The sequence below is a fragment of the Fusarium falciforme genome, chromosome 1 (genome assembly GCF_026873545.1).
Source record: "Fusarium falciforme chromosome 1, complete sequence".
NCBI classification, from domain to species: Eukaryota; Fungi; Ascomycota; class Sordariomycetes; order Hypocreales; family Nectriaceae; genus Fusarium; species Fusarium falciforme.
Window position 1 is genome coordinate 5,156,717 of NC_070544.1, and position 24,132 is coordinate 5,180,848.

General features: G+C 52.6%; 9 protein-coding genes across 9 annotated transcripts; 3 read left to right on the forward strand and 6 right to left on the reverse strand.

Annotated features, from left to right (window-relative positions):
- Positions 1-1,685: 1,685 nt before the first annotated feature.
- NCS54_00145900 (Hypothetical protein) lies at positions 1,686-6,555 on the forward strand (the record flags this gene model as incomplete). The annotated part of the gene is made up of 5 exons (XM_053147085.1): positions 1,686-2,003; positions 2,061-2,714; positions 2,767-4,642; positions 4,699-5,936; positions 5,995-6,555. The coding sequence occupies exons 1-5, from the start codon at positions 1,692-1,694 to the stop codon at positions 6,553-6,555; spliced, it is 4,641 nt and encodes a 1,546-aa protein (XP_053003060.1). The 5' UTR covers positions 1,686-1,691.
- Positions 6,556-6,893: 338 nt separating this feature from the next.
- NCS54_00146000 (AAA domain-containing protein) lies at positions 6,894-9,393 on the reverse strand (the record flags this gene model as incomplete). The annotated part of the gene is made up of 2 exons (XM_053147086.1): positions 6,894-9,148; positions 9,204-9,393. 2 exons carry the CDS (start codon positions 9,391-9,393, stop codon positions 6,894-6,896), a joined length of 2,445 nt encoding a protein of 814 aa, XP_053003061.1.
- An 806-nt stretch (positions 9,394-10,199) lies between these two features.
- On the reverse strand, positions 10,200-11,177 carry NCS54_00146100 (MYND-type zinc finger protein samB; the record flags this gene model as incomplete). The annotated part of the gene is made up of 2 exons (XM_053147087.1): positions 10,200-10,678; positions 10,736-11,177. 2 exons carry the CDS (start codon positions 11,175-11,177, stop codon positions 10,200-10,202), a joined length of 921 nt encoding a protein of 306 aa, XP_053003062.1.
- A 576-nt stretch (positions 11,178-11,753) lies between these two features.
- Positions 11,754-13,279, reverse strand: NCS54_00146200 (Hypothetical protein; the record flags this gene model as incomplete). The annotated part of the gene is made up of 2 exons (XM_053147088.1): positions 11,754-13,132; positions 13,195-13,279. 2 exons carry the CDS (start codon positions 13,277-13,279, stop codon positions 11,754-11,756), a joined length of 1,464 nt encoding a protein of 487 aa, XP_053003063.1.
- Positions 13,280-13,961: 682 nt separating this feature from the next.
- On the forward strand, positions 13,962-17,347 carry NCS54_00146300 (Hypothetical protein; the record flags this gene model as incomplete). Its single annotated transcript, XM_053147089.1, has 2 exons — positions 13,962-17,249; positions 17,309-17,347. 2 exons carry the CDS (start codon positions 13,962-13,964, stop codon positions 17,345-17,347), a joined length of 3,327 nt encoding a protein of 1,108 aa, XP_053003064.1.
- A 593-nt stretch (positions 17,348-17,940) lies between these two features.
- On the reverse strand, positions 17,941-19,495 carry NCS54_00146400 (Hypothetical protein; the record flags this gene model as incomplete). The annotated part of the gene is made up of 6 exons (XM_053147090.1): positions 19,180-19,495; positions 19,079-19,120; positions 18,830-19,008; positions 18,576-18,782; positions 18,104-18,523; positions 17,941-18,054 (listed from the first exon to the last, which is right to left on the reverse strand). The coding sequence occupies exons 1-6, from the start codon at positions 19,250-19,252 to the stop codon at positions 17,941-17,943; spliced, it is 1,035 nt and encodes a 344-aa protein (XP_053003065.1). The 5' UTR covers positions 19,253-19,495.
- A 950-nt stretch (positions 19,496-20,445) lies between these two features.
- On the reverse strand, positions 20,446-21,192 carry NCS54_00146500 (Hypothetical protein; the record flags this gene model as incomplete). The annotated part of the gene is made up of 3 exons (XM_053147091.1): positions 20,446-20,925; positions 20,975-21,079; positions 21,127-21,192. 3 exons carry the CDS (start codon positions 21,190-21,192, stop codon positions 20,446-20,448), a joined length of 651 nt encoding a protein of 216 aa, XP_053003066.1.
- Positions 21,193-21,331: 139 nt separating this feature from the next.
- Positions 21,332-21,916, reverse strand: NCS54_00146600 (Hypothetical protein; the record flags this gene model as incomplete). The annotated part of the gene is made up of 3 exons (XM_053147092.1): positions 21,332-21,387; positions 21,440-21,563; positions 21,614-21,916. 3 exons carry the CDS (start codon positions 21,914-21,916, stop codon positions 21,332-21,334), a joined length of 483 nt encoding a protein of 160 aa, XP_053003067.1.
- A 640-nt stretch (positions 21,917-22,556) lies between these two features.
- NCS54_00146700 (Hypothetical protein) lies at positions 22,557-23,936 on the forward strand (the record flags this gene model as incomplete). Its single annotated transcript, XM_053147093.1, has 1 exon — positions 22,557-23,936. The coding sequence occupies one exon, from the start codon at positions 22,557-22,559 to the stop codon at positions 23,934-23,936; it is 1,380 nt and encodes a 459-aa protein (XP_053003068.1).
- Between the last annotated feature and the right edge of the window lie 196 nt (positions 23,937-24,132).

Genomic DNA, 24,132 nt, shown 5'->3' on the forward strand with positions numbered 1-24,132 from the left:
TCCAACAAGGGGTCATACTCAAGATAGAGCAGGGGAGCTCGTATCCTCAAGCGAAACAGTATGTTTACGATCCTCTTGGATATGACTCCCTCCAAAGTCTTTTCTTCCACCGCTTTTATGTTGACACAATCCTCTCTGGTTGAGGGATAATACTCTGTACACGCCTTTCAGTGGCGGAATTTCGTGCTTCGCCAATGGCCGCCTTGTTTAGCCGACTGTCGATACAGCTTGACTCACAGCTCGATCTGGGGATGCGTCTGTAGCTCGATAAATCTGCATGATCCGACCTCGTGAGTCACGCCGTCGAGGGGACTTGTTGTTGGAAGTTGACAGAGATGGAGTGGTGACAGAGATGCTTGCTGGGGTGGTGACACAAGAGGCGTTTGAGACGGGCTGTCAACTTGTCGATCAAGTTGATACGGAAAAGGGCTTGCCTGCCTTCTTTGTACTAACAGCAATATACTGAGACATAGAGCTTATCAGGTTTGACGAAACAAGCCATCAATATTTGCCTGCCCGTGTGGAAGGGTCAAGATAGGCGCTGAGCGGCCATTTTTGATTGCTAAGCTAGCATTGGGCGTGCCGTAGCCGATGAGTTCCTTCCGCTGGTGGTGTTGTTTGGTCCTTCCCAAACCATCTCGCCGACAGGTTGGTGTAGTGCACGGGCCAAGTCTCCTGCAGGAAGGCACCTCGACTACGTGATGCAGGTTCCAGGCTGAGTCCGTCGGATTCATTGTCGTTCTCGATCCCCTTTCTTCGTTGCCTCATTGTATCCTCGTCACAGAGCGGACAGAAACAAGATGAAGCTTGCTTTCAGGCTACAAGTTACGGCGACTGGCAATTGCTTGCCTAAAAGGTGCATCGGCGACGCCACGATGAATAGGCACCGTCTCTCGACACGGCACGTTCGTCTTCCTCAAGTTGTCGTTCAAAGTTGGAGACTGATCGCCAATGGGCGTCACTAGCCCCGCCATCATCCGTGTTGCCCGTGTCGTCACGATTGGCGGGCTTGATGGACCCTGCATTGTCACTTTTTGGTGGCTGGCGGTGACTGATACCAGCTCGCTTTCACGCAGGCTAGCAGGCTCGCACCAAAGACCGAGCACAAAGAACCCGGCGACAGAGCGGTATGGATGCTATCAATGCATGGGTCCCTGCAATTACCTTGCCGTTGCTGCCATGTTCTGCAGTTCGCACCGCAGCACTACACCCTCTGAGTACAGTTGATGCCTTGCCGTGACAGTCATAGGCTCTCATTATCGGAGGAACTTGCAAGCAAAAGGACATGAAGGGTCTGTGGGCTAGAATCTTAGTGGGCGATTACCTTCAACGGACGGCCAGACACAACGTCCGCCCCCATTCCGGATCACGACACGAGGCGTTCAGGATGAAGCTTGGCCCTGGGTCCCCATCCTCATATTGCCCCCGATGACTACCAAGTACTGCAACTAAGCACTAAACCCCGGTCTCAACCGAATCTATCGCGGCACGCGGCAACTGGGCCCTTTTGTCTCGGTGCCTTGGTTCAACCCACCACAGAGCAAAAGGATCCATCTTTCTCGGACGGCAGCTTACATATCATCTTTAGAGGCAGGTGCCTGGACTGCTAGGACAAAAGCAGCCGCTTGACCCTGATCCGTCGCCTTGTCCTTTTCCCTCTTCACTTATTCAATGGTGGTGCTTGGCCAAGCATGGTTAATTCCGATAACCTCTCGCTCCCGTTGACGGGCACGGGCCTGGCTCTGGTAGCAGTGGCCACCACGCCGGCCCTTGTTGCCATCATCGCTCAGTTGCGGCAACGTACCCCCAAAGATCATTTTTATGAAGACGAAGACGGTAAAAGCACACCAGAGAGCATCGCTGCTTTTTCCAATCGGCTACCAAAGGCCTCTATCTTGGCATCTTCGACAATCGGTTTCGGCACTTGGATTGCAATTTCTGTTTTTTCATCTCTTGAATTGTCCTCCAAGTTGCTGGAGAACTGGCTAATTGCTGGCGCATGGGTGAGTGGACTCAATTCCTGGTGGTTCTAATGATTGCTTTTGTAACACTTTCAACAGGGCCTTGTACTGCTTCACGCAATCTCTCTGAGTGCTCATCACTCGTCTGTAAAAGTTCACAACCTCGGACTGTGGTTGTTGGCGTCTGGTCTTGTTGTTGCCACTCTTACTGTACCCCAATTGATCACAGAGGCCCAACATGTTTCCAGCGACAACGTCCCAGTTGTCATCCTCCGTGCCGTAAACGTGGTTGCTGTCATCTCTCTATGCCTCTCCAGCGTTCTACTTCCTCGGCGACCTGAGGTTTACTTCAAAGACCGCAAGGTTGATGGAGAATGGACCGTGTCTGCCCTGAGCAGATATACCTGGACCTGGGTCGAGCCACTTCTTCAATATGCCTCCAAGAGGAATGATCTGGATGCTGATGATGTCCCTCATCCGGACCGGAAGCTGCGTTCTGGACTTCTGAAGCATGACTGGGATTCAATGAGATTTGATGGTAGTCTTCTACGAGCATTGCTCTGGGCATACAAAGGCAGCTTCGTTTTGCAATGGAGTGTTACCATCTTCCGGAACTTCCTGGGCCTCTTGCCTTTCTGGACTATGCTGCGTCTCATCAACATCCTGGAGCAGCGTGATTCGAGAGGGTCGGGACCCTCTCTCGAGCTCTGGATCCTTGTCTTTGCGATGGCCGCCTTTAACCTATTGGATGCTGTAAGACTTCTCCCACGTTTTCTATCTGATCTAAACGCTGATGTATTTCCAGTGGGTCGAAGGATGGGTATTCTGGTACTCTTTTGCCGATGTCTCTTTGCCTATCCGAGCCCAACTTTCTACGCTCGTTTTCGAGAAATCTTTGCGGCGTAAGAACGTCAAGGCTGCTGAGAAGCAGAAAGAAGCCACCGAATCACAAGAGGCAGACGGAGACAATAAGGATGATGACGAGCCTGACAGCTCAAGTGTGCTGAAGTCTCGGCAAGCCATTGTCAACCTCGTCGGCGTCGATGCTGCACGAATTGCCAATTTCGCGGCATACCAGTTCCTTATTATCAACAGCGTCGCCAAGCTTGTCACTTTCAGCTTCTTCCTCGTTCGTTTGATCGGCTGGATCCCTTTCGCGGCAGGCATGTTGGCTTGGGCTGCTACCCTACCCGCCAACACATATTTTTCAAAGGCCCTGTTGGGTAAATCAGAGAAGCTCATGAAACTCCGCGATGAAAAACTGGCAGTAGTCAACGAGGCCTTGCTTGGCATGAGACAGATCAAGTTCTCTGCACTTGAAGCACGATGGGAGCAGCGTATCTTGGCCATGAGAGAGAGAGAACTCAAGACTCTATGGCAACTCTTCATCGTTGACACTGGCCTCTTTGGTTGCTGGGTAGTTAGCCCGATTCTTCTCGCAGCTACTTCTCTGGCCATTTACGCTATTGTCAACGGGCAGCTTCTACCCTCGGTCGCCTTCGTTAGCATCGGAATTTTCAAGGCCCTGGAAGTGACACTTGGAGTTCTCCCTGAGCTCATCACAATGTCAGTTGACACACTCGTCTCGATCAAACGAATCGATACATACCTCCAAGGCCCGGAAATGGAGAAGACGCTTTCTGAAGGTTCCGAGGTTGGATTTGAAGGTGCCTCGATTGCCTGGCCCGTCGATGAAGATACACCCGATGAAGATAGATTCATCCTGAGGAACCTCAACTTCAACTTTCCCGTTGGCGAACTGTCTGTCATTTCGGGAAAGACTGGAACTGGAAAGAGTCTGGTGCTCTCTGCTATTCTTGGAGAGACAGACTTGTTAGATGGATCAATTCGCGTCCCGACAACAGCTGAACCCGCCAAACGTCACGATGACGAAGCTCATCCAGGCAACTGGATCATCCCTGGCTCAATTGCATACGTTGGGCAGACTCCGTGGTTGGAAAGTGCCTCATTCCGAGACAACATCTTGTTTGGTCTCCCCCTTATCGAAGAACGTTACCAAAAGGTGATCGAGGTTTGCGCATTGAAGAAGGACCTCGAGATCCTGACGGATGGCGACAAAACAGAGCTCGGCGCCAACGGCATCAACCTCAGCGGCGGACAGAAATGGCGTGTCACATTGGCTCGGGCTATCTACTCTCGTGCCGAGATTCTTGTCATGGATGATGTCTTTAGTGCTGTCGATGCACATGTTGGCCGTCACATCTTTGAGAAATGTGTTACTGGTGATATCTGCAAGGGTCGAACCCGTATTCTCGTCACTCACCATGTGGCTCTGGTTCAAACCAAGGCCAAATTCATCATTGAGCTGGGCGAAGGCACTGCTCTTCATGCAGGGCTCGTGTCTGACCTCATTCGCGACGGAACACTGGAGGAGATCAAGAGCCACGAGCAGACTAGTCAGCAAATACTGGAAGACGAAGCGACGGACTCATCAACTGCCGTCAACTCGGAAGAAGCTTCCGTCACAGATGAAACCGCTGAGACGAATGGATTGCAAAAGGTACAGTCCAAGGATGCTAAGCAATTCATCCAGGAGGAGGTGCGCGAGAAGGGTGTTGTCAAGAAGCATGTCTATATGACCTACCTTCGGGACAGTGGCGGTCTGCTCCTCTGGGGCATCTGTGCGGTTATCTTCCTTGGTTATGAAATTGGAATTCTTGGTCAGTCTTCTAACACTCGTTGCTATCTTGAACTACCTAACTAACACCCTCTCTAGGCCGGGCATGGTGGCTACGAATCTGGACAGGACATGCCGATGATGGTGTACTATCTGTCAGTGTTCATCAACAGCATGGACATGCGTCGGTTTTCTCTCTTCAGCAGTTCCCATTGAACTCTGCGTCTGGCCTCCGAGTTGCCGAGTCTCAGAATGACCTGAACTTCTACCTCTATGTTTATATCGGCATCTCCAGCGTTACGGCTGTCATCGGCACGCTCCGATTCTTCTGGGCTTACTTTCTCGCCATCAAGGCTAGCAGGTCACTCTTTGAGAAGATGTTGTTCGCCGTTTTGCACACTCCACTCCGATGGCTTGATACTGTCCCAGTTGGTCGAGTTCTCAACAGATTCACGTCCGATTTCAACATAATCGACAACCGAATCACCATCGACTGGACCATGTTCATTTCCAACTTGCTGTCGCTCGCTGGTGTCTGTGTCGCTGCCTTTTTCGCATCCAGCTATGTCATTCCTCTGGCTGTGGTCCTGCTGGGACTGGGCATCATGATCGGTAACAAGTACCTCTATGGCGCGAGACCACTGAAGCGACTCGAAAGTAACTGCAAGTCGCCAGTATTTGAGCTATTCAACGCGGCGCTGGCTGGCGTTTCTACCATCCGTGGTTTCCAGAAGACCCAAGTCTATGTTGATCGGATGTATGACAGGCTGGACAGTTGGAACATCATCACTTCCTACATGTGGCTCGTCAACCGTTGGATGGGCATCCGTATGGCCTTTGTGGGAACACTGTTCTCGACTGTCGTTGGCATCATCGTCATTATGAGCCCTAGTATGGACGCTGCTCTCGCTGGCTTTACTCTGTCCTTTGCGCTTGACTTTGCTGAGAGCATCCTCTGGACCATCCGCCATTATGCTGGCATGGAGCTCAACATGAACTCAACCGAGCGAGTGGTCGAGTACACAGAACTTGAGACGGAGTCCTTGGAAGGCGAGAAACCCCCTGCGGCTTGGCCTACTTCAGGCACCATGGAAGTTGACAACCTCGAGGTTGCGTATGCCCCTGATTTGCCCCCCGTATTGAAAGGAATCTCGTTCAATGTCAAAAACAACGAGAGAATTGGTGTGGTTGGCCGGACGGGCGCAGGAAAGTCGTCTCTGACTCTTGCCCTCTTCCGGTTCTTGGAAGCTCGTTCTGGTAGTGTTTTCATTGACGGTTTGGATATTTCCAAGATTGATCTCCACAGTTTGAGATCTCGCCTGGCCATTATTCCTCAAGTAAGTGCCTGTCTGCTAGCTGACTGATAACCGACTACACATACTAACAATCTCTCAGGATCCCGTGCTGTTCTCTGGCACCATTAGGTCAAACCTCGATCCCTTTGACGACAACACTGACGAGGAGCTCCGTGACTCGCTCGCTCGTGTTCACCTTGTTGATTCTCAACCTGCGACACCGTCCAATGAGCCCGCCTCGGCAGGAACTTCAACACTGGCTCCCAAAAACGTCAACGTGTTCCGGGATCTGTCAAGTCCCATCTCCGAGTCTGGCGGCAACCTCTCACAAGGGCAGCGTCAACTTTTATGCCTTGCGCGTGCCATCGTAGCGAGGCCCAAGATCATGGTGCTGGACGAGGCCACATCGGCCGTCGATATGGCTACCGATGCTCTCATCCAGCGCAGTATCCGCGAGGAGTTTACCGACAGCACTCTGCTCGTGATTGCGCATCGTCTGAGCACCATTGCCGACTTTGACAGGATTCTTGTCCTCTCTGAAGGCCGGGTCGCCGAGTTTGGCACGCCCAAGGAGCTCTGGGAGAAGGAGGGCGGTGTATTCCGTGATATGTGTGAGAGCAGTGGTGAGAAGGAGAAGTTGAGACAGACGATTTTTGCGTAAGATGAAGACGAAGATAAAAAGGGGAAGCTAGAGATGGAAAAAGTTTAAGAGTTTTGATTTGATTTGATTTTGTTTGAATGGAATAAGAATAAGTTATATATGGCTTTTTGTTTATCAGAATGTTGATGATGAAGATGGAAGCATTCACAACAAGGAATACGTTGAAGTATTGCATAAGAGTCAAGTCTGATCAAGAAGCGAAATTCAAGGTGTCATTAAACAATCATATCTCATGGTTCAGCATATAACCCAGTATCTCAATCTCAGTTGTCCTAAGCCATATTTCCAGAACCTCCAATTGACCCCAACTCCAACTCCCAAGCAAGAACTACGAGAACTTAGTCGCTCTCGTCATCCGAATCATCAGCATCGTTCAGGGTGTCCTCGAAGCCCTCGACAGCGCTGGCGTTCTTGATGTAGTCACGGAAACCACGGCTCATCTTGACAACAGCGCGCATATGCTTCTCGCTGATAGTGATGCGCTCCGAGTTCTCGTCCTGAGCGTCGCTCTCAGCCAGAGCGAGGGCTGTCTGCATGGCATTTCGGATCTCACGACCGTTCCACTTGAGGGTGCGCACCTCGCGGCTGCTCCAGACAAACTCGCGAGCAGCATTTGAGACGTGGATGAGGCCGTTGGAGTCTCGGCTGAGACGGTCAAAGTTCTGGGTCCAGATGCGCTCTCGGTCCTCGTTGTTGAGGCTCCTGTAGTGCAGGGCAACGTGGATACGGCTGAGGAATGCGTTGTCGAATGACTGAACGCGGTTGGTGGTGAGGAAGAGAACACCGCGGTAGTACTCGAGAGCGCGCAGGAAGACAGAGACGAGACCGTTGCGAGCAATGTCCTTGGATCGACGACGCTCGAGATAGACATCGGCCTCGTCGAGGAGAACGAGGGCGCCGTAGCGCTGACCGAGCTCAAGGAAGTAGCTCAGGTTGGACTCGATATTATACGAGTCAACGCTGAGGTCACCGCTGGTGAGAGCGATCAAGGGTCGGTTGGTCAGCTCAGCGATACACTCTGCAGTGCACGTCTTGCCGACGCCAGGGGCACCGTGGAGGAGGAAGATTCGACCTTCACCCTTGTTCTTGACAAAGTCGTTACCCCAGGGTGATATCTTGCCAGCGCCGAGGTCAGTCGCAAACTTGCCGATCAGAGCCTTGACAGTCAGCTTGACCTCATCATCGAGGACAAGGTACTTGAAGGCATCCTTGTCGGTGTGAAGCTGCTTCAAGTTGGCGAGGTCGAGATGACCCCAACGACGATCGCCGAGGATGAAGCCTGGGATGGTGTTGCTGCAGACGAGATAGAACAGATCGCTATCGGGAGGCGAGTCGTGAGTTGGGTCGAGATCCTCAAAGCCAAGGTACGGGCTGTCGTTGCTCTGGCTCGAACGGTCGGACGAACAAGCCTGGCATCCGCATCGAGGTTCGTTCCTGGGCAGATGATCCTTGGGAGGAGGGGCAGTCTGATCGAAGCGAGGAGGAGGGTGGTAGCGGGCCATTCCACGCATGGAATCAGGACCGAGGAAGTAGAAGCTGTCAAAGCCGGCAGCATCACAAATGACACGACCTCGCATGAAGCCTGTCGGTCCTCGAGACTGTCTGTTGGTAGCTCCTGAGTTGACGAGCTGACCCTCATAGTCCATGTACGTAGGACGCTTCAGGAGCTCCCAGTACAGCTTACCGAGGGCAATGTTCTTCTCCCTCATGGTGAGTCCACCTTGAGCCTCAAGATCCTCGGGCCAGAACTTGGCAGGGATAATGGGAAGGCTGCTAATGGCCTGCTCTCCGAGCCAGGGAGAGAGGTTGAAGCTGTACATGTAGCGGTTGACCTTGGTGCCGTTGGTCTCGAGCATCCAGCAGCAGATCTTGTAGGCATCGGGAGTGTGGGTGTTCTGGTTGATGCTGACACTGCTGATGACGTACGGGGTCCAGATGCCGTAACGCTTTGTGTAGATGACTTCGCCGGGCTTGAGGAGAAGCCAGAAGTACTCAAAGGTAGCTCTTGGAACATCGAGGTTGTGGCGTTCCTCCTCAAGACGGATCTGCTCGCCGAGGTTGTCGTCAAGGAACTTGAGGAGGACGTCAATGTGGCTGGCGGTGGTGGCGGCATACTCCGAGTCGTGAGTCGAAGGCTGATTGTCTCGATATTTGGCAAGCTCTTGGCGGTGGTGGTAGAGAACGCGGTAGGGAGAGCTGATGGTGACAAATTTGCCATCGAGGTTGATGTAAGGGTAGTAAGCCACAACGGCCTTGAGGGCATTGATCAGATGCTGAGAGTGAATGCACATGAAGGGTCGGGCAATGTCTGGAGACGAGGCCTCGAGATCATGTTCTTCATCTGAGTAGTAGTCATCATAACGATAGTTGACTTGGTCGAAGGTCTCGGTAATGGGTCGGTCTTCTTGACCTGGACCAGCACGAGGGGGGCCACGACGAGAGCGCCTGCTGGTGGCCTTCTCGGTGAAGACCTTTGTGATGATCTCAAGGACAGGCTTCTCCTTTGTAGCACCCTCTTCCTCGTCTTCGACATCACTGTCGGCATCGTCTTCGAACTCGGGAACATCCTTGAAGGCCTGAGTGCTCTGGCGAGCTGTAAATTTGTTAGCATGGTATATTCTGAGCAGAGAGGAACAGTGATGACTTACTATCAACAACCTTGTCGTTCCAGCCAATGTACTTGATGACATGGAGGACATCCGGAACCTTTCCGTCGATCTTGAGGACTCCCTTGGAAGCAGGCTTCTTGGCCCTGCCGACCTTGCGGGAGATGTCCTCGAAGCTGACGATGGAGCTGGCGTCGTCTCGCCCAACAATATCGGGTTGAGGGGTCTCCATGATGGTCATCTGAGGTTTGAATCTTGGGTATCAGAGAAATGACTTGGGATAAGATGGTGAGAAGAGGAGATGGAGTGAACAGATGGAGAGGATGAGATGCTTTGCTTTATATGCCTGCGACACCACATGTTACTTGCTTATCCTCAACCAGGCAAGTTTGCTATCAGGAGGCTGAAGGCAGCAGCGGCACGCCAAGCCTCCAATGCCTCTGGGGAACCAAGCCATGGCTGCACGGATCCAACGTCACTGTCCAGTTTGTGTCGCACCGTGAGTGGTGCAGATTAGGCATCACAGGGCTCCTGCGGCAGTCGAGAATGCACGTCGTCTCACCCCCTGGACCTTAGCGTGAAGCCATATCCACCACCACCAATGAGGTTCCACTTTCACCAATGAGATACCGCGACCTTTCAGCCCTGCTCCACAGCCCCTCACTCGGAGCCTGGGGTGTAAGCCATGCTCCTCGCCCAGACGATGCCGTGTTGATGTTCTGCACCTTGTATCATGGCCTTGTATTGGTGAGATGAAGGAGAAAGTGGAACATCGATGAGAGGAAAGGTGCAGGAGATGACTGTACGAGTATAAGGTAAGTCACGTATAAGAAAAGCCTGGTTGGGGTCTATTTGTTAGACTAGGCTGTGGTAACCGTTAACCGTATCCGTAAACCGCCCTGCGGTTAGCCTTGAGCCAACCATCCGGCTAGCTCGTTTCCCTTTGAACGCCTTCAATGCTCGTGTTGATAAACCTCACCGATCAAGCTACTAATATGGCGACAACATGTGAGTCAATGACACTTCCTCCCCTTTGCCTCAAAGCTCAAGGCTCAGCATGTGCGCACGCAGATCCTCCATCACGACAGTGAGCTTGACCTCAAACTGGACATCAGTCCCCTTGAGCAGGTCCCGATCAATCTTCTCGTCGGCAAACGCATAAAAGTGTCGTCGAATCTTGCGCTCAAGCTCGAGGTCGTCGCGCTGAGCCTGGGATCGGGTCAGGCACTCAATGTTGGAGATGTGGTCGACGTCCCACTCGGCCGACAGGTCGTAGTCCCAGGCCTCTTTGAGCTGCTGGCTGTCGTGGACGCCGAGGTACTGCCAGAAAGGCATGAGAACCTCCTTGAAACCGTACTGGGCGCCGGTCGTGTCGATGATCCAGCGTTCGTTGAGGCCCGGGCATCGCACTGCGACGACGGTGTGCGGGACGGCGATCAGGGGAGCTGGGACGAACTTGACATCGAGAAGAGGCTTTCCCATGTCTAGGTCGACGACCTCGAGAGTCGAGACAACCTCTGATCACAACATGTTAGTACTGAATCACCCCAAATGGAACACTGAGCTTTTCTTACCAGAAAGCAGCTTGCGGGTCAAGGGGCAAAGCAGAGACATGGCCATAGTGCACTGGCTGTTCAGAAGGGCTGCCTCCTTATGCTGAACATTGTCGGTGGCATCGCTAGGGAACGGGCCGCGCTTGGCTCGAGCCTCGATGTCTCGCATCTTCTGATGGATGAAAAGAGTACCATCGCGGAACTCGAGCTTGATCAGCTCCATGTCGAACACCGTCTCTCTGTACACGAGGAGGGCGGCCTTGAGGGTCTTGGCGGTGCGGAGGATGACCTTGCGGCGGCGAAGGATGTTGCAGAGAGACTTGTGAACAGGCCAGTGTGCCTTTTGGCAGTCGCGGTTGCAGTAGACGGTGCCGGGAGCGTCTCCGGGGATATACTCGGGCACGTTCTGACAACCGCTGCAAAGCATGGTCGCCTCCTTTCCGCAGTGTGCGCATGCAGCCATGTTGAACGACTAGGGGAAACCAATGTAGTCGAAAGAGGCTTTGCGAATGAAGAGGGGACGCAGATGAAGGTACCGTGCGTCTTGGGAGAAACCAAAGAAGATGGTTGAGGTGAGGGTTGACCAAGTTCGCCTGTAGGATTTCCATATTGAGTCCAGCCAACGATACAAAGACCTATGGAAGACATCAATAGGACCATTGAGAAGTGTTTGGTAGATGACTGGGCAAACGGGGGCCAATATCGCCCGCTATGGTGAATATCAAAAGGCCGAGACTGGGTAGACAAACGCGCTGTGGTGGTAGTTAGACAACTAGTCTCGAATCGTGGGATAACGACAGAACAAACACTCGTCAAAGAATAAACAATGCCAGGGGTCGATCGCTTCGATTAACCATTGTTAAACACGAGATGACCATGATCATCTTGTTTAGGCGGATGTTCATGGCAGTGGCCATGCTATGATACAAACTCGACGGCGCCAGTCCTGAGACTCCAAACTCCAAACTGTGCAATAACCCACCATGCTATCAAGTCTACTCCAAACAATAGCCCGTCAAGTAATCATATCGCCATCGAATCATGCGCCGGCGGCCCTCGCCCTCGTCGTGACATTGCTGGCGTGTGCGAGCAGGAACTTGCAGCACGTCAATGTCAACTTGCACGCCTTGGTCCAGCCGTCATCTTGGGCGATTCCGAGCTTGATGCTCACATCCCCAATCTTGTCGCCGTCGATCTTGTACGGCAAACTAAGCGGATTGCCGGTAGCATCCGTTTGCCTATGCACAAATGCACCCAGCTGTCGCACAAGTTCAAGAAAGGCGACCATGGCGTTATCAAATCGACGGTGCATGAACGTCAGCCCCAGAGGCATATCTCCAGAGCTGTACAGCTCGAGCACGTGCTTCTTAGGCGGCGGATTGACTGTGCGGGTGCCCAGACGGCTGGACGCAGGGTTGGGCATCTCGTACCGGATGATCTTTGATGTGCTTCCCATGGGCTGGGGTTCGTACCCATCGAACTTGTACCCGAGCTTGTCTGCCACCGTCACCAACAGGAGAAGCGCATGCCCCCAAGCGGCATTGATCTCTGGCCAATCTACCGGCTTATTAGACAATCGGCCGAGACGTAGACCGTTGATGGTAGCAAAGCTGCCGTCGTGGCTGATGCAAAATGTGTCGTTGTAAACGTTGGATCGCTGCAGCTTCTCCAAGAGCTGCGAGTCGTTGCTGTATTTGGCGTTGATGCTGTCCCTCTCTGACTGAAACTTGGCCATCTTGGTCGTAAAGGCATTGCGATCCCTCCAAAACTGTTCCTCCTCTTTGTCGAGCTCCCGAGACTCCTCTTCCAGAGCCACGAGCTCCTGGTCCAAGGCATCCTTTTCTGCCTCCAGCTTCTTCAGCTCCAACATGGCACTATCCCTGTCCTGTTCGGCTTTCCGGAGAGATTCTTCTTGTGCCTTGATTTCCTCTTCGGTCGGCTGGTTCGCCTTGGCCTCTTTCAGATGCTTCACGTATCCATCTCTTTCACGCGAAGCCGCCTCCAGCTTCTTCTGCATGCCTTCGACGAGCATATCAGCGCACTCGACGCATATCGGGTGGTCGATGTCGGATCGTCCAGATAGAATCTCGAAGAGGCGGTTTATTCTGCCCATTTCGTTGCCCATAGGTGCATCCTGATCGTCCGTAGTACCCCTGCTAGAGCTTGCGCGTCGTAGTGTGGGAGGTGTTGAGGGCCGGTCGGTTCCCTGGCTTGGCGGGTTTGCGACTTGCGACTCGGTCAAGTAGATGAAGGACATGGAAGAATCGCGAGGATGGCCACCATGACTGCGCTTGAAGGTCGGTGGCCCGGTGTTCCGCGATACCCTGTCGTAGAGGGACTTGCGCGCTTGGTTCTGTGGTTGTGTCGTCGAGGAGGGAGATGCGGTAGCCTTCTTAGGCGTTTCTGGTGATGTGGAGGCTGAAATACAATGTTAGGTGAGTGTCCAATACTCGCGATGAGGCCAAAGAGGCGGCACTTACAGACGAGGAGATCGTAGGCGGCAGGGTTAAGGTCTTCGAGAGAGCCATCCAGCCTGAGAGGCTGACGGCATTTCTGGCAATTCATGTCGGGCTTAACGACCGCGCATAGCTCTGAGTGCTCAAGATCCCAACTAGAAGAGGCGTAGACGGTAGAGAAGGTGGATATGGCAAGTTACAGCAATACTGTAGTGACAGATATGGGTTGGGGATGATTGTGTTAATGTCAAAGTGGAGGGTCCTAGCGGTGACGTTGTGATTCAGGCAGCCCGGACAGTCAGCCAGGAGCTACTGCAGATGGCACCTGACTACTTGGTACATCGCTACTGTATGAAAGACAAATGCCAAGGTAACCTGAGACAGTTTTCTACTCTCAAATATGATTGATATAAGAACCTGTGCCGGAAATTCAAGTTTGGCAAGCAAATAAAGGTCTGTTTTGATACACTCACAGCTCCAGGCCAACCTTGGTGTCGCAGCATCATGTCACCCCTCCATCTTCCAGCAAAGCTACAGGGGTTAGCTCACTGAAGCCCTTGGGATGAACCCCGCCAAATGGACCTACAAAGCAATCAATTTACGCGCTGCATGGGCCTAAAGCGCGTCATGGCGCGTTCAAGCCCCTCTAGTTGCTCCTCCAACCATCCATCGCTTGTCCAAAGAATGCAAGCAGAAGCGAACGAGCGCATGTGCAACGTCTGTGTTGCGCTCAAAGGGAGTGACATCCACACTCACCAGAAAGCGAAAGACTTCACATTATCGTCGTCAATATGGAGCCACCAGCAAAGAGACGACGCAAAGGCCCCTCACCCCCAACACTCGGCCAAAATGACGACGAAGACGACGAACTCGCCTCCCACCCGCAGGAGATTACTGTTCGGCGGGACCCCGATATCCAGTTTGCGCTGAAACGAGCCAATGCAAACCACAAGCTTCAAGCCACCATGGCGCACATAATCGAAAAGTACAGCCGCGATTTCGAGGGCGTTGGTGACGAGATCGACATGGAAACCGGGGAAATCGTCGTGAATAACGGCCACTTGCGCAACATGCGCGACGAGGGAGACGTCGAGGGGCTTTGGATGGATGGTGACAGTAATGCCGAAGAGGATGAAGGAATCTTGCTCGAGGACCTGACAGACGAATATTCCGATAACCAAGATGAAATGGACGAACCTCGAAACCCAGAAGCAGACGACAACCAGAATTCCAGTACAAGGGAACAGCATTCAAATACCGGATCAGATCCTAATGAAATGGAACAAGGAGCAGACTCTATTCCTGCGCCAGCTGGCAATGAAAAGAAAAAAGGCGCCGAAAACCAATACGAGCGATTGCCCCCCGAAACCCGCAACTCAACAGACGGCGAGCCCGACGTCCCCCCTCCTGGATTTCCTCCTTCACCTTTTGGGCCCGGCGCTCCTCTCGGCTATGGCGCGCCGCCTGGACCGTTTGGGCCGTGGTCCATGATGCCTGGATTTCCCATGAATCCTTGGGGTCGTGATGATATCCCCCCTTATTACAACATGCCTCCAAGTATGCCCGGCCCCTGGTTCAACGGAGGAAGATATGAGTTTCCTACAAACGATGGACAGACATCTATCTGGGGACGCAACTGGGTCAAGAAGACAAAACGGGCTGGTTTCATGAAAAAGGCCTCGAAAGGCCATGCCGAGCCGAGTAAGAACCCCAGCGATACCGCGGCAGACGAGGAAACGGGGGACGATGATGGTAATGACAAGGAAAACTCGGGAGAGCAACAGCCAGAAACCCAAGAGGCTTTGGCAAATGATCGGATTATCAATGCCAGTGACGAAGACGATGACTTGATCTTTTCCGGGACAACTAGCTCTTCCCCTGCTACGAAGCGCAGCTCTATCCCCTCAAAGGAGAAACAAGCGGCAGAAGAACCCACTAAAACAAAACCGGTGGAAAAGGTCCTCGAGGAGACGGCAGGGAACGCTATCAAAGTACCCTCACACGATCACGAGCAAGATGACGGAAACCGCAGACGCTCTGGCCGAGCCAGGAAAAAAGTGGAATACATGGGCAAAATCTCTTGGGCAGAAGCAAGAGAGTGGCGAAACTCTGGTCAGAGCTTGAGTGTTGAGCTTCACAGAGTCGATCGTGCGAGCCGGCAAGGCTTTCAAAGCGTCGATAATACTGATGATGAGAGCCTTCCGACCCAAAAGGCGGCACCACAAAGTCCACTAAAGGGGGCTCCAAGAGAAATGGATAAAGCTGTTCAGAGACAAGTCATCCCGGATTCTCAAGACACGGCAACGCCATTCAACAGCAGTGCTCCTCAACCGTCACAACTAGCTTCACAACCACCAGCTTCTCAACCACCAGCTTCACAGCCGCAAGCCTCTCAACCCGCAGACAAACAAGATAACCTGGGCACTTCCAATCACAACACCATGCCCAGCATGGTTCTCTCCGATGACGAGGCACCGCTCGTGCTATCCAGAGTCATGGTGCCTAAACCACGCGCCATGCCTTCAAAACCTACTCCTCGGTTGGTGAGCGTTCAGGAAGAACAAGAAAGCTCAACGGACAAGGATAGCACCCACAAGGTTGACCATGCTCAAGGGACCAATGATAACCAGGCCCTTCAAGCTGAACCGATGGAAGTTACTCAAGACGAGGTCAAAGATACAGCCTTGAGTAACTTCCATAGGTTCAGCTTGAAGGGCCTGGTTATTACCCAGCCCCTAAAACGGAAGCGAGGCAGACCCAGAAAATCAGAAGTGCCAGTTGAATCCACTACAATCGTGGATTCGCTGGATACCTCCCCTGACCCCCTGAAGCGCAAGCCCGGTAGATCTCGAAAATCGGAAGTTTCGCTAGAGAGGCCCCCTCCGCCCCCGAAGCGCAGGGTCGGCAGACCCAGAAAGTCGAGTACTGTCACGCGTGAGGTCGACACTGGAGTGCAGACCCACGAGCCCCAAGCTCCCTGGCAGGAGATCTCGACTGGGGTTGACGTGGAGATGAAGGAAGTTGAAGAGGCTGAGAAGCCCAGCCGCATGTCTCGAGAGCTCAGATGGCTCGAAAAGAAGAAGCCGAAGGGTGTTTCCGATCTCGAAGCTCAAGGGGTGACATCGGAAAAGCGTCTTAGGTCTCGAGGGTCAAAAGAAACACTCCAGCCAAACGATGCCAACGTGGAGGAATCACAAGGATCCAACAAGGAACCCGAAGCAATCCCTATCAACAGCCCGCCTTCACTAGCAAGAGTTGCTTCGTCGCCAAAGGTTGTCCCTACAGCAAAAGCTGTGGCCCCAGCCAAAACTGCCTCTTCAGCAAACCTCCCTTCCTTGCCAAAGGTTACCTCAAGAGTTGTCTCCCCAGCAGAATCTACGTCTTCTCCACAGGCTGACCCTGTGGTAAAACCTACATCTCAGACAAATCTTGTCTCCTCATCAAGGGTTGCCTCTTCTCCGAAGGCTGCTTCTAATTCAAAGACTGCCTCACCTTCTAAAGCTGTCTCACCTCCAAAAGCTGTCCCTCCAGCAAATAACACCTCCTCACCAAAGCCTGCTTCTCCACCAAAGGCTGACTTGCCTTCAAAAGCTGTCTCTCCAGGGGTTGTCCAATCTTCCTCTCCTCCAAGAGCAGTTTCGCCTCCTCCGGCTGAAGCTATTCCTCCAGCCCAAGACCATCAACCTCCCTTGAGTACACCTCAGGATCCCACCATCCAACCAGCATCAACCCCTAAGAGGAACAAGGATAGAGTCGTCCATGCTGCGGGAACGCCATCCAACTCTTCTAAACCTCACACTCCCCGCCACACCTCCATCCGAACAACTCGGGCGCCCTCTTCCCGCCGCTCCCTTCTCTCCTTTGTATCCGACTCCGACTCCGACTCCGACCGCTCTCGCGACGAGCTAGCCCACAAAGTTAGGCTGAGCTCTCACAAGAAGAGCGCTCGTCCATCTACGCACAAGATCTGGAAGTCCACTTCTCTAACCACAGAGTTGCATCGAACGCCGAGCAGAAAACGCCGTAATGAACCCCCCACTCCTGTCAAGACGCCTGGCGGCACGTTGAGGACTTGTGGAGTAGATGGATACAGATGCGGGCGTGGCTTTTGCTTTACTTGCTTACCTATATGAGACAGAACGTCATTCATAGTGTCACTTCGGATAGCCAAGTGTAGATAGGGGCAATGCATAGATGAACTCATCAATACAGGCACTTTTGAATGCTTGCTAGATTATGACGCTACCGCATAAAGACTGACCATGATAAAAACAAACAAATTGTTCCGAGCCGAAGCCAGCAAGGCCATGTCCGTTGACAATTAGATATGCACCAACCCTCCCTCCGTCCCAATGTGCCAGAACCGCCCAGACCCTGGAACGCCAAAACCTCGTTGTCTCGTCCACGCCCCCTTGCCAGAAAGTCATTCTTCCAAACCGAGCATTTCTCCAACCCGAGACTGCCACAGGGTAACGCAAGCCCCCCGTCCTAAACCCAACACTTTGTCACGCCAAATTGTGAGATACCACGTAGTGGGATGATACCTCACGGACCCCGAGCCTCATCCAGGAGCCAGGCCATTCACTTTCACAGGGGGATAGGACGGAGGAACGAACGGTTGACAAGTTGTTTTTCCTAGTATGAACATCCTATCAAGGGTGAAGGCCGACAAGGTTAAAACCGCCGGTCCGGGGTATCATGGGTGAGGGGGATGCCGCCAGGTTGACCACCGTGGATGATGATTATCGGGGACAAAAAGAGCCGAGGCTCTCAGGGCTTGTTGGCATTGCCGTTGGCAGCCGCAAGGTGTTGCTTGAAGACCTCGGGGTCACGGACGGGGTTGAAGTAAGGGTGGGCCTGTGCCTCCTTGGCAGTGAGTCGTTCCTATAACGAGTTAGAGAATAAGATTCACAAACTGGGAGTTTGGACAAACCTGGTGGTCATATCGCAACAGCTTATCGAGGAAGTCAATAGCTTCGTTTGAGACAAAGCGCTGGTTCTCCGAGGTGACAAAACTGTGCCAGGGCTTCTTCTGGAAGCGGCCCAGGATATCATCGTACTGAGTGTCAAGCTCAATCTCGTACTTGTCGATGTAGTCAAACAGATCATCGGTGCCAAGAACCTTGGCGATCTTGACAAGCTGGTCTGAGTTGCTGTTGCCGTGGAAGAATGGCTCCTTGCGGAAGATCATCGAGGCAAACATGGCTCCCAGGCTCCACATGTCGAGGCTGTAGTCGTACTCCTGGAAATCGACCAAAAGCTCGGGACCCTTGAAGTATCGGGAGGCAACGCGGACATTGTATTCGGTACCGGGGTGGTAGAACTCGGCCAGACCCCAATCAATAAGACGTAGCTGGGACAAGTCAGCGGTGTGTTTTGGGAGGGCAGCAGGTGGCGTGACCAACTTTGCGATTCTCATGATCGATCATAACATTATGAGGCTTCACATCTCTGTGCATGATTCCCTTGCTGTGGCAGAAGTCGAGAGCCTTGAGCAGCTCAAAGATGTAGTAACGAACATCGATGTCGTTGAACTTGGGGTACAGGCTTCGGAAATCGGTGTTGTTGACATGCTCGAAGATGAGAGACGGGGTCTTACTCTGGAGTTGCGACTGTGGTTAGTGTCTCTTCTAGATTGCTAACAACGCAGAGTACCAACCTGCGAATCCCTCACGACATCGAGAAGGGCCACGACGTTGGGGCCACCGGCAAGATTCTGCAGAATCTTGATCTCTCGCTTAATCTTCTTCTTCTTGACGGGCTTCAGAACCTTGACGACGCATTTCTGGTAGTTGACAACGTTGATGCCCTCAAAAACCTCCGAGTATTTCCCTCGGCCTGCGAACAACCCAGTGTTAATGACTCAAAGAAACCGAACGGTCGCGAACGAGGGATGGGGGGCACATACCGATCTTGCGGACAACCTCGTAGTTCTCCAAGACACCCCAGCCTGTCGAAATTTTGTCAGCTGTGTCGTCGAGCGGGAGCGCAAGAGCAGGATGAGCATACTGATGTTAACGCCGTCGTAATCCCAGTAGCTGCGGGGCATGTTCTGGTTGACATCGGCGTAGACGCGCGCCATGATGGGCAGAAGTGAGGGGGTGTCGCGAACCGAAGACGCACGCGAACGGGGAAGACGGGAAAGTATGGACGAGAAGACGACGAAAGTCGAAACCCGGGGGGGAAGAGCCTGGGGATATAATTCGAGTGGAGGAGTCAAGCCTCGGCCTTTCACCTTGTCTGGGCGAAGCGAGTGGAAAGGCTGGACTGGACTGGACTGGACGGAGCTGGAGGATGGAGTGGAGGGTTTGCAAACCTGAATCAAGGTCAAGCACGGAAGGCAGGTGCAGGTGGGATGGTCCTGTCCCCGGCGGCTTCTGACGAGTCTAGCCCGAACCGGGCCCACACTTGGCGGGCGGACTTGTTTTTGATTGGTCACTGCGCTTATCGGCTGCTCCGATAAGGTATTGGTAGAGGCAACGCTGCTGTTGTTGGTGGCACGAGCACCCCCAGCCTCCAACCAAACAACCGTGCTTTGAGCATGTGCTCTCTATGAATGCAGCGACATCATGGGCATTGGAATTCAGACAATGTTCAACGGCATGTTGTCAATCAAAAGGCTGCTTTTATGCGGTGTAAAAAACTAGTCAGCTATTACATCAGGGAGGACTTTGCAGGGCTGCATCAAGCTGTGTATTAGGTACCTAAGCACTCTATTTGCATCGATAGGTACTTGGCCGTCTTCACTCATTCCTTGCGCCAATGACCAAAATAATATCATGTCTTGTCTCAACGACTCAATTCACATAGGCATCCATTTAAAAGTGAATCTCAAGACCAAGCTCATACATGAGCTCTCAGTCCTGCCGTCATTCACACCAGACTTAAAGTGAGCTAATGTGAACACCATATGGTGACATGCCTAGCCAATAACCATAGTCAGCAGCTTGAAAGCATGAATCATGTTGCAAAAGTGACCAAATAAAGCGTCTCACATCTCAGAGAGAAGATTAATTGCTCGACATGTCAGGGCTGCAAAGACGTCAGCATCAGCCGAAGCCGATACTTCATACATCTCCAACCCCGATCCGACTAAGGATGACGATACAAAGGTTTTCATCATGATGGGATTGGACAAAGTGAAAAGGAAAAGTAGTGCTTACCGGGTGTTGACAAGGTGTGCATGCATCTCACAAAGCGAGGCCTCTGGCTTGTCGCTGACCCTCATCCAGGGTCTCATCCAAGAACCGTCCATGCCGTTCTTCAAGGCTCAGTTCAGTCGTAGTCAAGTGAATCTAAACCTTTGTCGACAACATCCCAGGTGCGTTTTCGCAGATCCGGCTTTGGCTCAGGCCGCCCACGCTTGGGACCCTTCTTCTTCTTTTTCTTCTTATTGTTTTGGAAGGAAGTTGGTAGTGCAGACGAGGTGGCTTCAGTTTGAGTAGGTGCAGGACTGTCGTCGCTCAAGTCCATCGGCTCATCCGAGGACCCAACTGTCTTAGTGTCGGACTCCTTGGCTTGCTTCTTGCGAAGAGCTTCGAGCTCAGAATGTCGAAAGATTTCGATTTGCTCGTCTGTCAAGGTACGCTTCACGCCATCCGGATAGTAACCCAAACCATCGTCTTCCTCTTCCCACGCATCGTAGTCCATGTCATCTTGGATGTGCTCCTGGTCTGGGGGATTTATAAATGTTGCCCCAAAGGAAGCGATGGCAGCTTGTGAGAAGTGCGCCTCATGGAAGGCAAACAAGTCATCCTGGAAATGTCAGCTAGATTCATCAGATTAATTCGAAAGAACAGCATACCTTAGAGACGTTCGGCACTTCATACTCAGCTTCTGCGCTCACATCACGTTGTTGGGTCATGTCTTTGTTTTCATGAACGCGACACCGAAAAATGAGGTTCGCGGTCTGACGAGATTGAGGTTGGCGGAAGACGCGTCCAGACTTGGAATTACGTCACGTGCCAACCACCAAGAGCACCCACGGCGGTGAGCTCCAAGAAAGTTGCCCGTGAGGGTCATTCCCGCCTCAAAACAGGTATCAAAATAAGGGGTATATGTCCTTCATAACAGAGAAAGCCCAGAAGCTGCCAGATAGGCTTAACGTGAATTGGCCACGGTCACCTTTCCCCAAAAGTCAGAGTGCATGCACACAGCAAAGCTACTGCGATTTGAGGAGAGCCAAGGCATTTTCAAAGGCGCGCACAACCTGATCATCTAGGAATGTGTGAGGAACATGCAGAATTTATCAGTAACCATCGGGACTTACAGTGTTCCTGCTTCCGCTCCATCCTGTCTTCTGATAGATTCACAAAGCGTCTTCGCGTTTGGAGACGCTTGGCGGCACGCTCATCATCATGAGCCGAAGCTGCAGCAGCCCAAACTTTGAAGTACTTTCTGCGTATCAGTGACTGTATGCACCACAAGAGGGTGATAGAATTACCTTGGAAAGGGCCTCGGCCTCTTTCAAGATTTCGCCCTCGTGCTCGTCGGCGTCGCGCAAGGCGCTCTCATAACGCGCCTCAAACTCATCCCAGTCAAAGGGCTCGAGAACGCCGGGGGTATCTGGAGGATCCGAGTTCGCTGCCTGCTGATCTCCATGAGGCTCTGGTGTCTTGCTGGCGGCGTAAGGGCGTCTCTGTGAATTGGACATGGCAGCGGCGTCCTGAGAGTCAGAAGGGCTTCTTTGTCCGTCCTCAAGGGGAGAGTTCTCGTCAACGGGCTGCGTTGGGGGAGGCGAAGACATGTTGCACAAGGCTGTGTCGCGTTAAACTGTCAGGGTTGTTGTCGGCCAAGCAACCAGGATCGTAGATGGGGACGTGCAATGTCCTACATCCAATGGTTGAGTGTGTGGGTTGTAGATTCGGAACAGCGAGTCCCTGAAGGCACGTTCAACAGTGTTGCACAGCCTCGGCCAAGGTCGTGACTTGGAGTTTCGACACGTCCCAATGAAGTGATGATGTGCCACTGAACATGTGCGATGATCAAGTTGATGGATGAATGAAGATCAAGACTATGTTCACAATTGGTGACTATTGAGCCTCGCAGTGGCTGAACAACCCTGAGAGGGAAGGTACCTGCTCACTAATATAAAAGCATCACCCCTGCAGGTTGTTGCCTTGTGGCTTGCAGCTAATGCGCCACACTCAGCACAGTACACTACTCACCTCGCCGACGACCTCGTGACTCGGCCAGAACCTCGAAGAACAGAAGTCATCTGCCATTAACCACTGATTAACCCTCAGTTGACGTATAAATATACGCATTCGCCTTTTACTCCAGATCCGCCACCGGGAAGGCCAGGCGTGACCCTCTTCTGCAGCATCCTCAGACCAAAGGAAATCAGCCGCGACCCCCCAGCAGGTGGCGAAGCAGCCAAGATCAAGATGGACTGTGATATCTGCCATCGCAAGCATGACGCCAAGCGATTGCCGTTTCTCTGCACCGTCGACGCCCGGAACTCGCTATTTGAGGACCGCCTGAAGAACGTGCAGCTGCTCATTGAAAATGAAGGCCTCCAGAAGGAGATCAGTGCCTTGTTGGGGGAGCCCTCGACCACCCCAACAAAGAACCGCAAGGACTCGATGCAAGCGCAGCAGCGAATGGCCGAGGATAGGACGACCCAGATTCTAGCCGCCGCCGACAAGTTTAGGGAAGACATAAGAGCCGCCAGGGCCGAGATCGAGGCCAGGAAGGCCGCCCTATCCAGCCGCAGATCTGACTTCGCCGCTGCGTCCGATGGCCTCTCTGATCGCAGAGCGAAGCAGCAGAAGGAGGTGGAAAAGTCCATCAGCATGATTAGCTACCGGTGGACCCGGTCAGCCGAAGACATGGCTCGTACCCGATCCTTTCTTTGTATGGAGGCGGCCACACTGTATGGACTCGACCGAGTCGAGAAGGGATCCCCCGGACGATACGAGTATCAGCTTGGTGGTATTCCTATCACCGAGCTGATCGGAATGAATTGTGAGAATCCTGGCTCCTCTTCCAGAAGTAAAGCTAACACCCTCATGGTATCATCGCCGGAAATGATCTCGACCTCTCTGGGTCACATTTGCCATATCCTCATGCTTGCATCTCATTATCTCGCAATCCGCCTCCCTGCAGCCATCACCCTTCCTCACCGCGACTATCCTCGGCCAACCATTTTCAACCTGGCTAGCTCCTATAGAAAGGGAGATCCAGTGTTTCCCAGCCAAACAGGAGCCGCCACCCCTAACTCTACCGCAGGAGATGCGGACTCTCAGCATGTTTCGCGCCCGAGGCCCCTTTTCATCGACAAACCTTTGTCGCAACTAATCAAGGAGGATCCAGCCACCTACTCTTACTTCATAGAAGGTGTCACTCTTCTGGCCTACAACATCGCTTGGGCCTGTAGCACTCAAGGAGTGCCAGTCGGCGAAAAGGGCTCGTTTGAGGACATCTGCAACATGGGTCGCAACTTGTACAACCTTCTGATCAACCAGCAGTCCACAGGCACCGATGGCAAACCCACTCACCTGGGACAGTTTTCCCACGGGACAGCCTACAACTTTCTCTCAGCAGCCGAGGGGACTGAACTTGCTAAGAACTTCAAGTTGCCCAACCCAATGAAACTCGCCGACAAGCTTAAGAAGAAGCTGCTTAGCGAAGCGCCTACACCTGACTGGGAGGTCCTGGATGATGACGCCTGGAAGGTTGAGGAGACCCCAGTGGGCAAGCCATCCGAGGACAAGAGTTCTCCTCGCAGAGGCTCAAGTGGATGGATGAAGGTGAAAAATAGATGAGTAGAGGTATATATATCACGGGTCGTTTCTCGACCATAATCGATACCAGCCAAAGTTGGCAACAACAACAACAATAGACTTTTAATAACCCAGACAAATCGATTACAAACCAAACTCCTTAAACTCGAACAAGTGGCATGCCGCACACATTATACATGAAGACCTTTTGTCTTTTTCTTCAAAACCTGGTATCCCT